General features: G+C 40.7%; 1 protein-coding gene across 1 annotated transcript; it reads right to left on the bottom strand.

The window, feature by feature from the left end:
• Positions 1-13,326: 13,326 nt before the first annotated feature.
• nr1d2a (nuclear receptor subfamily 1, group D, member 2a) lies at positions 13,327-18,632 on the bottom strand. The gene is made up of 8 exons (XM_084557582.1): positions 18,355-18,632; positions 16,617-16,820; positions 16,434-16,522; positions 16,193-16,337; positions 15,397-16,100; positions 15,111-15,296; positions 14,793-15,003; positions 13,327-14,646 (listed from the first exon to the last, which is right to left on the bottom strand). Exons 1-8 carry the CDS (start codon positions 18,383-18,385, stop codon positions 14,447-14,449), a joined length of 1,770 nt encoding a protein of 589 aa, XP_084413708.1. The 5' UTR covers positions 18,386-18,632; the 3' UTR covers positions 13,327-14,446.
• Between the last annotated feature and the right edge of the window lie 460 nt (positions 18,633-19,092).

A 19,092-nucleotide genomic window follows, 5' to 3' on the forward strand; every position in this document is an offset into this window, starting at 1 on the left:
TGAAATTATTGTCAGTATTATTGAAGATGTTAAATGAAAAATATTTCCATATAGTTGAAGTCACTATATGACTCTACTAATATAAGTCACACACTGTGTTTCTAATATAAATCCATTAAAAGTTGAAATGAAACCACCATGGTTTTGCAGCACTCCTCTTTGTTCAGGTTGTCTGTGTTGCCAGTTTGTCAATGTGCTGCTTTCTCCAGTTTCAAACCAATACCAGGGTTTAGGTGTAGGCCCACTAAGACCAGTCCACTCTATTTTACCCTCAGACAGATTCAGGATTACAGAATTAGTTTATTACTATCAGGAATTTGAAGACGGTGATGGAGTGGCCAAAATATATGCACAGGTTTTCCATGTGGACTACAACATAGTATTACCAAATCTTTTGAGGCGGAAAGTTGGTCTGGAACCACCCTGTTGGGAACTGATTATGTTCCGGAAAAGATCTACAGAGCCAATCAAATAATTTGGGCGGCAGTGGTGTGCAGTCAGGTGAGGCAGGGTAGGCAGTGCCTCACCTAGGCTAATGAGGAAAAAGAAAAAGAAATAAAAAATAATATATTTTTTTTTAAATATTTTTATAATTTTGTTTTGATTGTTGATTTATTGTTTTAAAATCAAAAAATGAAAACGTGAAATGTGTTGTTTTAACGGTGTAAGGAATGCCACTACTCAGGAGAGCTTGTTTTCAAAGCTGGCGTATGTGAATACAGGAGGCTGAGGCAGACTCAACCTCTGCCTCTCTGCCCTGTGTGAAATGAACGCAAACAGTTTAGGAGGTTCGCGCATGCGTAGTCTGTTCTCACGCTGTCTTCAATGGGCTTCATTGAGTCACAACGCTTCTCTGCCTCCACAGTCCGAGTCGGGATATGTCGGGAATCTCGGCGGGAATCCCGACATGTCCCGAACCCCCCCAAGGTCTCGCGATGCTGTTGTCACCGCTGTGCAGTGTTTTCGGCTAGCGAAGATGGAGATTTCTGAGCTGAGAAAATTTTCAACCTTGACTTTTGAGGGGGAAAAAAACTTAATTTTAACTGGGAAACCAACCCCTGAACTAAAAGATTTAATCCAAAAGAAGGGACAAAAAATTTTGAGGACTTTCCGAACAGATTGGTATAAATTTTGTGCGCGCTATAATCCGCTGATGTCAGTAATTAGCTACATTTCTGACAGCGGCATTTGACTGACTTTGCAGTGGTTTTAATATTGAGTTATACATAATATATATTTTTGTATGCGATTTAAGCTCTGGCTGATCCTGCCTACCCAGCCATGGACCTCACTGCACGTTACTGTTGGGCGGGATTTACACGGTGATGTAACTTTCTGTCCTCTGCCTTCCAAAAAAGGGCATGGTCAGCAGCAGCTCATTAGCATTTAAAGCTACAGCCACGGGAAACAGCTTGTTTGAAACTGAGATTAAATTAGGGCTTATAAAAACAGTAAAATGAGCGTCTTTGGTATTTTGAGCTGTAACTTGGATTACACATTCTGATGACATGTGAGACTTACAGTCACGAGTTAAAAAGGAGTATATTAAAGGATTTTTAAAATACACAGCCACTCATATTTCGCCCCTACTACAACTGAAAGTTAAATAAAAAACTAACTGACCTGCTTGTGTTTCTGAATTTCAGAACTGTACAATAACAAACCAGGCAAAAAAAAAAAAAAAGGTACTTGATGAAATTTGCTGTTGCAATTGTGGGTTTTGCCATGACTAGTATCTAAAGCATGGCAAACAGCAATTAAAATAGGTAAATTCATATTTCAGTTAACTGTTGGCAAAGCAAAATACACAGTGTTGAGTTTTTGCTGGTGGCAATAAGAAATATTTCAGTCAATCTGCCATTCTTTTGATTGTTTAATCTGTTATCTTAACACTATAAACAAAAAAAGGGCCTTAGACTTTAGCTACATTTAAATTTAATTTAAATGTCTGATTAGAAGTCAGAAATATTCCTAATGTGTTGGACAAAGAAAAAGCACCAACCTTCACATGCGAGAAGCCGGAATAAAGTCGTGTTTCATCTGAGAAATTCCTCAAATGATTTGTATTTCTAGCCAGTTATTTTCTGTTGATTAGGAAATTATTATCTTATTAAGTTCCACCCATTTATGTATCAGTCCAGCCTCAGGTCATATCACCAACACACACCAATATGTCCTATCTTATTTGTGATTAAATTAGATGCTTAACTTAACAACAAAGTCATATACGAACTATAGAGGAACATATGTATTTGAAGTGCAGTGTAATTGATAAAAAACACATTTCCTTTATGGACTGTATATGGAAATATGTAGGCTGGCATTCTAATTTGCAGAAAAAAAAATATTAATCATGTGGAGTACGCTGAGTTTCTGTGAGTTTCTCTTTTTCTCGTTTTCTGGGCTGGACCTTCCACTGCAGTCTGAACTCAGTCCATCCCTGACTTGTTATCCTGGCACCGAGCTGAGAAGGAATAAAATATGTACAGAAACATATTTTCTTAGTGTTCTGTAATTTTACATCTTGAAAAGAATAAAAAGATGCAAAGATAATTTTACCTGCTGGAGGATCTGGGTGTTGATAGCTGGATCGGTGATGTCAGTGTCAGTCACAAATGTCATCCTCATCGTCGTCCTCATCGTCGTCCTCATTGTCTTCCTCATCAACATGGGTTTTGACTTTGAAACTAAACATTAAACATGCCAGTCACAAAAGAAAGTGACGGAAAAGCTGTTAACTGATAAAAAATAAAATGCCCTTGTGTTATTGAACATTCACCTTGCTGGCAGATGAAAATGTTCTGGAAATCACAATTTGTATCATCCCACACATGTTGTGAATCCTCCGCTATACAGTGCTGGTTACCACCAAAGTTGTTCGGGCTGAACTCTTGCCAGTGTCTGAAGGAGCTTTGGCTGTGGTCGGACCAAGTCCATGGCACCCGGTACAGACCGATCCAAACCATGTCCTCTGATGGTTTTATAGAATTGGCCTCAGAGTTTTCGACTTTATTCTCAATCATTGCCAAGTCTGTGTAGTGTGTCCTGCAGTATTCTTGAGCAGCACTCCATGTAGTTGCATTTGACATATACACATACAGTTTCTCATTTTGCTTTGTAGCTGCAACAGATATGCAAAGAGATATCTTTTATTCTGCAAGTAATGTAGATGATATCATTTATTTGATTTTTGGACTTTTAACTGCACAATTTTCAATATTTAACCTGTGAAATTCTTCAGTGAACAATGCAGCAGTACAATGTACTTGCAAGTTGGCAGATAAAATACAAAAAAAACTATTTTCTTACCAGTGTAACAAATAAAACTTTTGAGCAGCTCACAGTCTGAATCGGCCCATCCTCCGTGAATGCCCATCATCACACAGTTTTCGTTTGCGTTTTCACTGTTTGGCTCGGCCTCCTCCCAGACGCTGTAACCGGTTTTGCCCATATCACCAGTTGATGACCATCTCCAGGAGTTGGTGTCATCGGTTATGGTCTTATTCCAGGACTTTGGGTCATCCCTCAGCCCAATCCATGCCCCCGAATGTGAGAAATTAGATTTTAGCCTGTTTATATCATCCATGCTTTCGAAGGTGGCCAGGTCAGTGTAATTCTCTCTGCAGTACTGTTGAGCATCGGTCCAGTTCATTTTTAAGTCAACGTAGTAGTACTGACGCAGGGGGAATTCAGAGCAGGAGCTGAGGCTAAATCCTGAATATAGATCACAGAAGGTATATTTGGTCTTTTGGGAATCATTTGAATGATCTTTTTATAATCGTTATGAAGTTATCAAAAGCTTGTTTAGCTGATATGTTAAAAGATATTTGACTTGTGAACAAAATATTGCTCAGTCACCCTTTATTTTTTTATCAGTTCACGTGATGTACACCCCACCTCACATTTAATCTGTGCAATCAAGCAAATGATAGTCTTGCCCTTACCTAAGACAAGGAGAGTCAGAGTCATGCAACAATCCATTTCTGATTGTACTGCAAACACAAAGAATTAGGTAGATAATACATGTAGTGTATAATCAACTTTAAAGCCATTTGTAGATGTTCTGGCTACTTTAAACCTCTGCTGTGGTTGAAGCTGACAGATGCTGAGCTTGATTTAGTGATGTCATCAATATACTGGAAATATAAAGATATACTCACAAGTCTGAAAGCAGCTGCTGGATGTTGTTATCAGGTCGAGAACTCTGGCAAATGAGAAGAAAAACATAGAACCCCTCAAGAAATACACGGCAATTGGAAAGATTTTCCTATGCAAAGCATTCCTTGGGTAAAAGTGATTCTTGGGGAGTTGGTTGCATCACATGCCGACCTCTTCATTTTTACTTGTTGATAATTTGAATGAACCATTTTCCTTTCTCAAACCATCATTTGCTCATCTCTCATTCAAACCAGTATAACAATTACTGCCTGTTGAATTAGTAATAAATTATCTTATTAAGCTCCACATATTTATGTAATATATCACCAACACACAACAAAACTACCCTGATATCGCTGATGTGGTTAAATTAGATGTTCAGGTTCACAGCAAAATCTTTGGGAGCTGGTTACTTCTTGACCTCTTTTCTTCATTTTTACTGATAATTTGAATGAACCATTTATTTTTTCCCCCCTCCAAACATCATTTGCTCATCTCTCATTCAAACCAGTAGACCTGAATGTAAATGAATCTTTGGCGTGTCTGCTACTGCCTTTGCTACATTTCCCTTTGTTTATGTTTCTTGTACTTGTAAATGATGCGCGTCTGTTTGAATAAGCTGAACCTATATCGACCCTTTACCGTCTCATTTTACATCGACAGTCGTTACAGTAGTTCAGTTCTCATGGTTTTAAATATTTTAGCGGCACTTATAATTTTTCTGATGGGACAAATGTCACACGTTTATTGAATGCTTTATCGTCTCTCATACAAATATCACTTGCAGTCAATGGCTATAATTTGTTGTTTTTTGCCAGACAATTACAATAAAACCTTTACCCATATATGTTTAGATATTTCAAAACATATTGTAGTTTCAGTAAAATGAATATGAGTATGGGATTAAAGTGTAGTTTGAGGGTATTCATGTCAAAATTAATGTGTGGCCTCCTCTTGTTTTAAGGGACCAAAAATGGTTGGACAGCTGACTTAAAAGCTGCGTCCCGGTCAGATGTGCAACATTCTTGGCGATACCCATTTTTAAAAGTCCTTTAATGTACATGTGACAATAAAATTATACAAACTGAAGGGTATTTGGAAAGATTTTATTCCACAATCCACAGATAACACATTTAAAATAAACATATCACACATACAGCAGGGGACGCTGCAGGTAGATGTAAAAGAATAATATAATAATGTATAAAACTGTATTTTAGTTAAAAATCATTTTTGTTAAACAATTGAAGGAAAAACATGTTGTGGTCTTTGGAACCATTTTTTATCAATTGTCAACTCACATTTGCATCACTAGAAAATGTTGCAGAACGGTGTATTTGATAAAAAAAAATAACTGTAAATGTAATTTATAAAAGATGTGGCTCATTTTCTATTTCTAATAGTTTTGAAATACAGTATAATAAAACCTCTGAATACACAGATCATACTTGTTCAGGTGAGAATCATTTGTTTTCTGGGCTTCTCATGGGATCAGTTGAGAGGAAGAAAAATCCAAAATATTGCCCTCCAGTTAATTTTTTTTTGATGGATGCATTTAATATATGTTTAATGCATTATGAATATATATAAAAAAAGATGGAAGATAACGGAATTGTTGAAGATGTTGAAATGGAAAGCAAAACAACTAAAACATGCTTATTTTATGTTCTTAATTCATAATTTACTGAACAATGCGCAGTGTGAAGAATTCTGTGATGTAGCTCTCTGGGAGTTTCTCTCACAGGGTCAGTAGGCATCTAAACAGAAGGACAAACTCATTTAGAAATTTAAGTCACATGTCTGTGGTGCCTTTTTTACTGTTTACCTTTGCTATCGCTCTGCTTTGTTTGCTTCGCTGGCAGTTTCTTCCAGGTCAGTTTGAAGTCAGTCAAGCCCTCCTTAGCAAGCGCTTCAGCCAACTACAGAAGAAGAATAACAAAAGTCCAGAAATGTCCTTTAAATTTTAATTTTGTCCATGTTTTTGTTTTCCTTCACACAGTCGCATACATTCCCACCACCCTGGGCAAATTGGAGCGAAAGTACAGGTGTGAACACACTGGGGACGCTTTTGAGCGATCTGAACTCAGTCCACATTTGGACACATTTGACCTCATTCCTTTGGTACTGTGACCACCTACTCAACAGTGGTGATCTGTGGATGAGGAGTTTAAAAAGGAAAGATCACCGTTATTGATGTTTGTTCATTAGTTAATGAGAGCCTATTTAAAATATTCTGTCTATGTAGCTGTTAACTAACTAAATAATAAATAAATCCAAACAAGAATCAACTAATGAAATGATTGGATCTAAGTACACTGAGTGTGGTTCCGTCATTAAATAGGTATCAGTTTCAATAAGAGAGAGTGACTTCACAGCTTGTTCCAAAATATGCATCGTCTCCCCAAATCATTACAAACAGGTGTATGTGGTTCTGATACAGCGATTGCAATTCATTAAGAGACAGCAGCTGTTTAAATATACCACATACAAAGCCAAAAAACTAAATTGGATCTCGAGTGCCGACAAGGCAAAGAAGCCTGTTAATGCCAGGTAACAACACAGATATTTAAACCTGGCCACTTGCGTTCGGATTGCCCAGGACGGATGTTAATGTAAGGTCTTAACAGGATTTTTCTGAAAGGGACGTACAAGTGAAATCTCTCCTTGCACACTATACCTTCTTCAGCAAGTTGGCACTGGCGACTGGATCTTCCATGTTTGCGTTGGATTGAATCTTTATCTTAACCACTTTTTTGCTTCTTTTAGAATCTGCACAGGATAACAAACACCAGGGTCGACATGTCAAAATAAAACACACAAGAGTCCGATAATTTTATTTAATTTTTTATAAAAAGTGGCTATATCGTGACGACCGTGTGTAATTAATTAGTCCTGCTTCCACCAGTGACAGTCTGAGCATGTCAGTGGCAAAAATATGGACATATAGTGGACTGAAGACCCACTTCTTTACATTGGCAACCATTTAGCAGTTGCTAAAACAAAGGCAATTGGACTTGGTTGGATTTTCCTGAAGTTTCATCCAAGTGATTTCTTCAACTCTGACTGATGGAGAGTTGAGGTTTTTATTAGGAACATCTGCTCCTCCAAACTCTAATTGGTTATTAACAAACCCTAAGTATTAGAGTTTCAAGTGTGCACCACCCACAGATGTTCCTACTGGGATGAAACATCAAAACTCAAAACAAGTCTAAGTCCAATGCCTGAATAATTCTTTATAACAGGGCAATACTCATTGTTTCATACCACGATAGCAGAAGGCTGGGTACTTCGCACTGCACAGCTCATCAGTCCAGGTCCCGTCTTTCACCACCATGGCTGCACAGCTTTCTTTGTGGTTCATGTTGTCGGGTTGGCCGTGTTGCCAGTTTTGGAATGTGCTGATTTTTCCACTTCCAAACCAGTACCAGTGATTGGGCCTGCTGAGTCCAATCCACACTTTTTCACCTTTTGACAGAGTCTGGACCATAGAATTCGTCTTATCATCAGGGATTTGGACCAGATCTGCATTTCTGGCTTCACAGTGCGTTTTGCTGCTGCTCCAAGAACCTTCCTTTACAGGCAAGAAGTACTTGTCACCTGTTGTGGTGAAGAAGTGTAATGACACATGCACAGGTTTTCAATGACTTAGTTCTTGTAACATTTGGTAGCTAAACTTGTTCTTCAAAAGACCCTTCTTTATCCATTTCCTTCACTTCCTGATGACCTTCCCATATCTGCCCATTGCCTTCTGTCCTTCATTTGCTGCCCTTCACTTGGTGTCGTACATTTTCTGTCCTTTATTTGATGTCCTTCACTCCTTGTCCTTCAATTCCCCTCCCTCTCTTCTCTTCATTTGCAGTCCTTCATTTCCCTTCCCTCTCTTCCTGTTTTGTCATTCACTTCCTCGGCTTTCATTTACTGTCCTTCATTTAATGTCCTTCACCTCCTGTCACTCTCTGTTTGTTCTGTCCTTTGCTCCCTGTCCCTCACTTCCTGTTCTGTCTTTCTTCACCTCAGATCATTCATTTTCTCCTGTCCATTTCCTGCCCTTCGCTTTTTGTCCTTCACAATGTTCTGTCCTTCACTTTCTAACCTTCACTTCCTGTCCTTTATGTCCTGTTCTTCATTTCTTGTCTTTCTTGTCCTTCACTTCTTTTCCTTTGCTTTCTGTTCTTCACTTGTGGTCCTTAATTTCCTGTCTTTCGTTTCTTGTCCTACACTTCAATCAGTAATCCCTACTGATTAGTAGATATTTTGCGAGCTGACTTCATGTTCTGAGTTTTGTTATGCGATGTTAGTAGATAAATCAATCAATAGTAAAGTCAATCTTGGTCTATACTCACCATCAAAACAAACAGGGGACCTTTTGTCGAGGCAGTTATCATCGCTCCAGTCTCCTTCAGCGTTCATAGATACACAGAACTCACTGGCGTTTAAGTTGTCTGGCTGGTTGACGCTCCAGTTGTAATATGTGGCTGCTTGTCCATCCACCCAGGTCCACTCTGAAGCGTTCTCATACAGTCCTATCCAGGCCTTGTCTGTGAGTTCTCCAGTTTGAACCTTCATCATGGCAGCGATGTCGTCCTCGTCTTGAATTTTGGCAATGTTAGTGTACTCGAAGGAGCAGTACACTGCTGCATCCTTCCAAGTCATACTGTCTTTGACAAAGTAGAAGACCTTGTAAAAGGAAGCAGGGCGGACACAGAAAGCTGAAAAGGACACAACAATATTTTGACCAAAATGGATATCACTTCCTGCAGTCATAGCGTCCCTTTAATCAGACTTTTTTTTTTTTTGCTTGGACTTTGCTGTTATGATAGTAGAAATCAATGATGCAGCACGACATTATGAATGACCAGCAGTGACATCAGGAGATTGCAGATATCCCACATCTTCATGGAATGGTCGTCATAGCAACTGTTAATCATCATGATGTCACATCCTGTTTTTATAAGATAAGATAAGATAAGAAAAACCTTTATTCGTCCCACAATGGGGAAACTGCATTTTGCAACAGCATGCAGAAATGATATAATAATAGCTATATTGCACATATTAGGAGTGCTAGTTGTGGAGCCTAACAGCAGCAGGAAGGAAAGACCTTCTGTATCTTTCCTTCACACATCGAGGGTGAAGCAGTCTGTCACTGAAGCTGCTCCTCAGTCCTGTCAGGTCATAAGAATTGACACTTAGACATGCATCAACATTATATTAACTGCCTAAAAGGACATCACTGAAAATCCCTGTACTTTAGTGTTTCAGTTTTCTATACTGCAGCCAGACACCAGGGGGAGCTCTACTTGCTTTGGCTTCACTTTTGAGGAGCTGTCAAACTGTTCATGTTTTTTTACAGTCTATGGTCAAGGCAGACTGCAACTTTTGAGGACCCCCACCGGTCACTCAGAGAGGCCATGCCCATAATTATTCCTAACTTTAAGCAACAGTGCAATATAATTCGCTGCAGAGACCAAAACAGTTTTTTGTACCAGGCTACAGGTACACTTCCGGAGACCCCCAAGTGCCATTTGAGGAACTGCATTTTTTTGGCAAATCTGTCCGTAACTGTGGCCCAAAAATGTCAATTAGAGGAAAATCTGGGTCACATCTGGTTTAATAAGGATGTTGCTAGAAAGTATCGTATGGTTCTTAATCATTACCAACCATCAGAGAAATCTCACCTGTAAGCAGGATGATCACAAACACGGTCATGGCCATTCTGACTTTGATCAACTGCGAATAAAATCACAAATTAGTTAAAAGAATGACTGCTGAACAGAAGTCATGCGGCTTCTATTCAATTTCTAGCTTTATTACAAATAGTTGATCAGGCGACAAATAGATTTATCATTTTGACAGATGAATAAACATCAGACATGAAGAGATTCGGTTCCTAATTGTTCCTAGAATTTAATCTAAACATGGTGACGCGACAAAGATCTGAACAATCTGACTCTTATTTCCACATATTGTACTCATAATCAACATCTTGTTGTGTCAGAGAAATAAACAGTTTGGATTTACAAATGGGTTGCTCTGAGCAAAGGGAAATAACAAATCCTTCCATCAGTTTTGTATGTGTTGCTGTCAAACTAAACACAAAGTAGGAAAATATTTCAATTCAATGAGAATAACAAGAAAGTGTATTATTTATTCAGCATTAACAGATGTACGTTAATTAATAACTTACCAACACTGAAACTTCTTCAGTTGCCGAACATGAACAGCCGTCCCTCGTCTGCAGCGTTTGTCTACTTGTTTTGTTTGATTAACTGTGTTCTTATAGGGTGATGCAAATAAGTATGGTGGACAGTTGAAGGCTTAATTTTGAGAGAGAGAGAGAGAGAGAGAGAGAGAGAGAGAGAGAGACTGGAAAACTAAAAAAACAATGTGAGTTTTAATTTTCCCTTAAAGTCAGGAAAGGTAAAAATATGATTTTATACTTTTTTGCAAATTTGTTCACAAACAGAAGTCACCTATGCACAAAAAAATTGTAAATGCCCATTTGGTGTCTGGGTTCAGTCTCCACAAGCTTTGGATGTTTTGTTTTGCGACCAGATCGATTCAGAGCATCTAAACTTAAGCTTTTTTTTAACTTTAATATTTGAGTCTAGACTTTAGCTGGGTCACTCAAAAACAGTTGAGTTTGGAAGACACTCTAATTTTGTATGAGATATTTACTTTGGGTTATTTTGGTGATAAACCTTCACTTCGGGGCAGGTTTTCTTCAAGTACCCACCACCATGCTTCATGCTATTGACACAATTTCCTGAAATAACAAGCACACCACTATAATATTTCTGTTTTATTTGTTTGATTAGGTTCTCTTTGTGTCCTTTCAGGACATTATTATGCAGAAAGTTATGCAGAATTTTCTGATTCTTGCTAAATGTATTGTATCCTGTTAGAAAGAAACCTTAAACCTTGTGTATGTATATATTCAGGTAAAATGTAAACTAAGGGAGAACCATACATGGGATGATTTGATGTTGTTCCCTTTGTGAGGGAAATTCTTAATTGTCCCTTATTATTTTAATATTAGTCAAGGCATATGTAATCTTATGATGTGGCTACAGATGTGAACGTTGTTTAGGATAGTATAAACGCTGAGGAGAGACTGCCTCTCTTCAGTCATCATCCGTTGCTGATGAGTGGCTCTTGCTTGCAAGCAATAAAGGTTTCGAGAAACTAAGTATTGTGTCATAACTTGGTGTTTGACCAACTCTCATCTGCACTAGACAAGCGACTGATTTTCAGTTGCCACGACACCTTAATGGTAAATTGCTGTTTTAATGAATCATTTAATAAATACATCTTTACAAAAAAATAATAATAATGCTTTCCTCCTCTTGCCCAGTTTTATCATGGAGGTCTGCAAAGAGTGTGTACCTTTTAAAACTCCTGTTTAGTCCTGTAAAAGCAAACCAGATGCATCTGCGTGCTGTGCTTTAGTCAAAATGTCTGAATACTTAAATACTTAAATACAGGTTTCAGGCATTGATTGTTTAAAAACATTGTTAAGAAACCCTAAAAATATATGTTCTTGTCATGGACCTAAAAACCAAATGAGACAGTAGGTAGAAGTGCAGGAGTCATTAAGTTCATGATCATTGCGTCTGACTTCATACGTGACCCTTTATTTTACATGAGTGGATGGGCTTTACAGTCAAAGCTCTTTTTAATGTACCGTTCAAATTCAAATAACCACGCCATGAGAGGAGTACTGGAACGATACGGGTGGACAGAAACCTCCAGTCTGATGTTTTTCAGTTGTAAACATAAACCACGAGCAATGCCAGCACACGTGTACAAATGAAATGTTTTGCGATTGAATTAGCTTGCAGCTTGTTTTTGCCCAGAGCAAAGGCGACTGGAACAGCTGTCCTTGATCTTCTCATTTGCGTCAGGTACATTTTATTAAGCCCCAGGACTAGAAGAAAAACAAACAAAAAACAGTCAGATAAACTGTAGACGTCATGTGATTTTCATTGGAATGCCACAGATGGCTTATTCAAATATAACTGACCACATAACGTCAATCTGGTGACGATGGAAATGTGGAAAAACAAAAAGGGAAATCCTTGATTGATTGGTCCTTATTACAAGTCCGTGAAACAACTCTTTACTTCAGATGTGAGTTGCTGTGCATGCATCTTGAAATTATTGGTTAATATTGTTTTTTATACATATTTTCATTTCATTTTTAGCATTATTATTTTTTTTATTGGACTGCTAGCAGCTACAGTCACCGAGGAATGCAATGCATGCTGGGAAACATTAGAAAATTTGCTAAAATTTAACAGACGTCGGACATTTAATCAGCAAATCCTCATGAATCCAATCCAATCAAACATCAATGTTATTAGAATGTACATTATATTATTATTATTATTATTATTATTATTATTATTATAGAACATTATCATATTATGGTGTAACTTGGTGTCCACAGAGCTAAATAATCGCTGCTATGGTGATTGCAGTTATTTTAATAATTAATAAATTATTCCTGATTATTTCTCAAACCTGTTGTAAGATGTGATGTGAGCGTTCACCGACAGGGGGTGCTACAGCATTATCTGTAAATGGTATGAAACCTTGTTTTTCTAAGTATAGTCCACGGAACTGAATATACACTGATCAGGCATAACATTATGACCACCTTTCTAATATTGTATAGGCCTCCCTTGTGGTGACTCATCAGAGAATGGACATGGGCCTTCTGAGGGTGTCCTGTGGTGTCTGGCAACAGAATGTTGTTAGTGGGGGGGGGGGGGGCTTTATGAGGGGAGGGGCCTCTGTGGATCATCCCACAGATACTTGATCAGTTTGGGATCTAGTGAATTTGGAGGCCAGATCAACACCTTGTGCTGTTCTTCATGTTTTTTTTGAAGTTTTTTTTTTTGAGTTGTTCCTAAAGTGTTTTTGTGCGTGGGGGGTGCCTGGTCGTGTACTTGTCAGTTAGTGGTCATAATGTTATGGCTGAAGATAAGATTCTATCTAACAGTCAAACTAAACCTGATAATTATAATATAAATGGAATATTTTTAGATGGGTTGGAGAGACAGTCTGCTGTAGGTTTACGGCTCCACCTAGTGGTGAACAACAACCACTGCTTCTCATGAGATTCAGTATTGATTTCATTTAGTTAACACAAATAAAAACACAGGCCAACCTTTCAGTATTCTTCGCTTTTTATTCATACTATATCATATTTATAACCTATGTTCATCAGATATTTATATATATTTATATATTTATATAGTTATTTACAAGTGGCAGTGTCGCCAGCAGAAGAAATCGATATATCAACAAAAATGGATATCAAGAACAAAGTGTCAAAAAGTTCAGTGCTATGCTGAAAACACACAGTTTGATTAAAAAATAAAAAAAACTAACAAAAGCAAACCGGAGAGTGGGATAATGGCATTAAACACTTGTATGTCGTCCTCACACTGTTTCGTGGATGTTCACTTGGTTTTCCTGCTCCACAGCTTGTGAGCAAAACGTAGTGTTTATTATTATTTTCCATCGTCGACTCCCCCCCATCTCCCAGAAATCACCAGACAAATGTGAACAATTAAATAAAAAATAAAAAAACAAAACAGTATGTACAAGCGAGACAATCTGCTGACGCTTTCCGAGGCAAGGGGGGAGAAGATCATGAGTAGTAATAATGTTTGCATTAAAATACAGCCATGCATTAGCAGCGATCGTCACACATTCTTGTTTTTTTGTTTTTTTTCCACTAGGTGCCTTCCTCAACAAACATGCAGCAGTCAAAAAGAATTGGACCACACAGGCATGTATGTGAGGTACAGTATATATGTACATATCACATTCACCCGCTCTTCAGTTAATACACTTTGGAATTAAATGGCTTTTGGAGGAAACATAAGTTTTATTTAAAATATTTAATCTGATTTCTATGATATATTTCATAAAGCCAGTTTAAGTACTTGTTGTCTTCTTCTTGAAAGTAGAAAAATGCAACTGAAATCCTCACTTGTGCGTGTGTTTGTGTGCAACAAGCGTCCTTTATAATCTCTTCTATAAATACAGTACTTTTTTTAAATTTTCTTTTTTTTCTAAAATGTTGATCTCTCGTCTGTGCGCTTCACAAAAATAGAATAAAAAATAAAGTTCTCATACATTCTAGAGGCAAACACACGCAGCCGGGGTTGGTCGAGTACAGGAGGTGATGCTGAGAGGCAGGTTCCTGGTGGAGGGGGAGGTTCAGTACCCTCCCCCTCGCTGTCCCACCGCTTGAGGAAGCTTTTTTATTTTTTATTCAAGGGTGCACTTTGAACGAGAGCAGTTCCTCCGAGTGCATGTTGTTGAGCGAACGCAGCTCGGGGAGTTTGAGCAGCAGCTTGGTGAAGGTGGTGGCCGACTCGTCGCCGTGGTTCTGCATCACTAGGTTTCTCAGCGCCCGGATCAGGTTGTCCTGCAGCGCCTCCAACGAGTTCAGGTCCTGGATCCCTGAGCGATCTGAACCAGAACAGAGAGGAAACGTTAGCGGCGGCAAAAAAAACTCTGGGACAGTTTGCTTCTACATTTTATAGGCTGGCCCGGTCACTGCCTTTGGTTAACATTTGTTTTTCTTTAAATGTTCAAAATCGGAGCTTTCTTCTTACCGGCTGAGACGAGCACCACGGCCGTGAAGAGGCTCATTTCGTCTGCGTCGAGCCTCAGGGCCGCCAGCTTCTCGCTGAACTCGCACATTGAGTTGAGGAGCTCGCCGGCGCCCAGCGATCGCAGCGTGTCGAGGCTGTAGCGCTTTCCGCTCAGGAAGGTCACCGTCCTCTCAGCCACGTTGAACAGAGAGGCGAATCGGACCATCAACACCTGGAGAGACGAGAAAGACTTTTTTTATTTTATGCTTCAAATTTGTGCAGATGAGTAAAAGACTTTTAATGATCCGGACTCTAAAATGTCGTGAAAACAACATTTACCTCGAAGGTTCCGGCCTTCAGCAGGCCGACCTGGTCGTGCTCGGGGAGGTCTCGGAAGCCTGGGATCCTCTTGGCGAACTCGACCACCTCCCGCACAGCGGGGGTGAAGCTCAAGGAGAACTCCTCCCAGATCTCCTGGCTGGGCTTTCGGGGGTCGACGTAAGGTGAAGTGTTCATGGGACACACCTGGAAGACGACAGAATTAGTGAGTAGGGAGTCTAAATCGTTAGCTTTAGCTTAGCTTAAAATAAATAAAAAAATAAATAAAAGTGTGTTTATAACCCACCAGGTGTGCTCTGCTGTTCGGACAGCTGCTTGGTCCGCTGTAACCACTTGAGGCAGTTTGTGAGTTGAACTCATTCTGTCTTTGTCTGGCTTCACAGCCGGGGGCGCTGTTGAGCTGCTGGTAAACTCCCCTCCCGTCTCTGTAAGCAGCGTTGGTGGCGCGTTGGCCGCCGTAATGGCTGAAGCGGTTGCCTTCCGCCGCCGTATTGTCATTCCAGCAGTTCCAGCTCTCCTGCTGCTCCTCCATGCTGCTGCTGCTGCTGCTGCTGTTGCCGTCGCACCCCGTTTCCGAGGTGACCGGCGACCTCTGCTGCCCGAAGGCAAAGCCGTCTTGGTGCTGCCTGCTGCCGTTTGGCATGGCAACGGCCTCGTCCTCGCCGCTGTCCGACCCGCAGGAAGACGCCGAGCTGGAGTTGGTGTCCATGGAGACCACCGACTCAGAGTCTTGGGGGCACTGCGGCGAGGAGGGGTTGGACCCAGAATCGGAAGCAGAGGAGGATGACGAGGAGGAGGAGGAGGAGGAAGAGGAGGAAGGAGAGGAGCCGGCGTCGTTGCCCGTGGCGTCCATGGGCAGCGGCGGGCTCTGGTGGCCGTGCAGCATGCCGTGCAGCTGGCTGTTGTTGCTCATCATGTTGTTCATGGCGTTCTGCATCTCCAGCAGCATCCTCTGCTTTTCTCTTTTTGGGATGCGACCAAATCTAACAGCTGAGAGGGAAATATAAACTTTCATGAGATTCGATCGAGCAGAACAGAATATTTTATGAATTAAAAGGTAGAGCCGAATCTAGAATGCTCACCGTCTCTGGACATGCCGACCGACAGACACTTCTTGAAGCGGCACTGCTGGCATCGGTTCCTGTTGATCCTCATGATGGTGCAGTTCTCCATCTTAAGACACTTCTTGTACTGGATGTTCTGCTGGATGCTTCTCCTGAAGAATCCCTGAAGAACCACAACAACAAGAGCAGCAATGTTAGCTAACGTCAATTTAAAAAGAGCAGCGTTGCATCGTTGCATCGTTTGCCATCGTTGCCTCACCTTGCAGCCCTCGCAAGCGTGGACGCCGTAGTGGAAGCCTGAGGCCACGTCGCCGCACACTTTGCACAACAGCACCATACCGTTGATTTCTGCAAAAGTGAGTAGGAAAAAAAATAGATGAGCACCGTCAACAGGATTTTATTATTTATTTTTTTCACTTTATTTTTTAAAAGTAGAGCTTACTCGTGATGCTGCTCTTTGAGGACGCTGAGGAGCGTCCGGCCTTCTCCGCGCTGCGAGGGTTCTTGGCGGGCGGGGCAATGTCCACCAACATCCCCACGGCCCGACTGGGCAGCGACGGGCGCGACAAGGGCGGCGACGTCGACATGTAGCCGCTGCTCGGACAAGACTCCGGGCTACTGGAGGAAATGTAGGCTATGACTCCTCCTGCAGAGAACACAAAAAATAGAAGCAACTTTAATTCAAACTTCTGGGCTTCCTTTTAAATCTGATTCATCGTTGAGATATCCGCTGTGGTTTTAACTCCGCTACGAGTGGAAAAGCCAGATAAACAAAGTCTTGGCAGTACAGTACAGTTCTGACACACCCAGACAACAGTGTGTTTATTCAGCTCTAACATTGACCTGCTTTATCACCTCCACCACTGCTCCCCGGTTGGATAACACTGTTACATAACACGCCTTGCTGTGGGAGTGGGGTTTTTTTATGGGGTCACCGAAGCAGCACTGGGACAAGGCCAACAAAACAAAAATATATAAATAAATCCACAAATAAAACGCGTCAAGAGTTCATTTAAACTTTTTAAATTGTTTATAGTATGTATAAATACACTTGAGCAAGGCAGTACTAGTGTAACAGCAGGTTACACTAGTACTGCCTTAAAAAAAAAATTATATATATATAATTTAACTACATTTTTGGGGGGAAATTTGCGTAAAAAAAGCGCATATTTAGTGTGTTTTCTTCTTCGTTGGTGCTTGAGAGAGAGCGAGGCCACGGCAGACGATTACCTAACCCCAACCATGACTGTTCTCTTTCACGGCCCACCCACACGTGGACCTGTCATGGATTTCTGTGAAAGCGAAGCGCGAGGACGAGGGGGCGGGGCGTGGGGGGATAAAAAAAAATCTAGGTCAGTCGCTGCTGTCTCACGTGTAACTGGCAGTCGAGCCTCGCGTCGGGCAGCGCTGAGTACAGAGTAGCATTATGCAACGTGCTACGTCACGGGCTCCCCTCTGGCCAATCGGAGGAGAGCTCCGGCTGGAGCGTGCTCTGAGGAACGGAACGCCTCTCGGCCAATCAGAGAAGTGTTCCCTGGCGCGTGTACACACAGTGGCACATGGCTCAGCTACGTTGTCCATGTGAGCGGCAGGGAAGTAGAACATTGTTGTTGTGTCAAATGTTGAGCAGCGACGCGGCGCCCCCCCGACACTCCTAACCCCATTAAAAGCACAGCAATAACCGACTTTAAAAATTAAAACAACTAAATGGAATAATTTCTAAAAACCCAACACAGCTTTCTGGCGCATAATTTGCGATTTAAACGCTGTAACAGAGCAAGAAAAAAATCTGTTCCAATTACCAGGTCGCAATTAATTAATGTTAGACCCTCTGAAATAGCTTCCTAATACCTGGATTTACTTCATAACACTCACTGTGCATTTGAAATCACTATTATTGCATATTTATCCATTTATAATACCAATAAATCCGTGTCACTAAATATTTCAGTATATTTCCATTGATAAGTGATACAAATTGGAGAAATGTAAAATAAAACATGCTGTCAGCTGCCTAATCGAGGACACTTAATGAATTTAACATTAACACTGCAGACAAAGGTCTATATCTTCTGCACTGTGTATGTATAGCTGACACACAACAAACCAATCTTGCATTTCTTCTTATTTAATAATAACAATAGGAATAAAGATAATGAATTCAAACAGTGTCTTCTTACCTGGCTTGGATGTCCCAATGTCTTCAGGCATCTCTGAAATTGCCACAAAAAAAACCTAAACTGTCAACTAAACTGTCACGACTTCTGCTGAGCAGCAGCAACAACAACAACAACAAAAAGGCTAAAAAACGAGGCTAAAACCGTCGATTCTGAGCAAATGCAAATGTTTTAAAGGTGGAGCTCATATCAAGCGTCCTGTTTTAAGGAATAATCTGCAGCTCTTCGCTGGTTTCTGACGAGAACTGTCTCGGAGGAACTCCCCCCCTTGTTGTGTGACTGCGGGTGAGTCAAGAGAACTAAATGTTCTCAGTAGTGGTGCTCGTCCATGTGACCCATTTGTCGGCCACGCCCCTCCGCCCGGCCCCGCTCGAGCCACTTTAACCCAGTGACACACTTTCAGGGCAGCGGAGGGGGCGGAGTTTGGCGGCGCGTCGACGTAACAGAGGAACGGTAACACGGCGGTCACGTTGCAGAGCACAACGTGAAGGCGTGAAGCCCAAACAGTGAAGTACAGTATAGGACAGCTGCACGCGCCCCACCGGTGAACCGTCGAGTTATTCCACTTTGGTGCACTTTAAATGCCCACACACTTCCTATAAATAGGCTAAGATTCTGTACTATGTCTTAACGTTTGTCTTGTATCTACACTTACTTGCCAAATCATTAGGTACATAAATATACCCTAATATAACAATGTTGATCCTGACTGAGGCGGTTATATGAGATGTTTTCACTTTG

This window comes from Chelon labrosus (assembly GCF_963514085.1).
Source record: "Chelon labrosus genome assembly, chromosome: 12".
NCBI classification, from domain to species: Eukaryota; Metazoa; Chordata; class Actinopteri; order Mugiliformes; family Mugilidae; genus Chelon; species Chelon labrosus.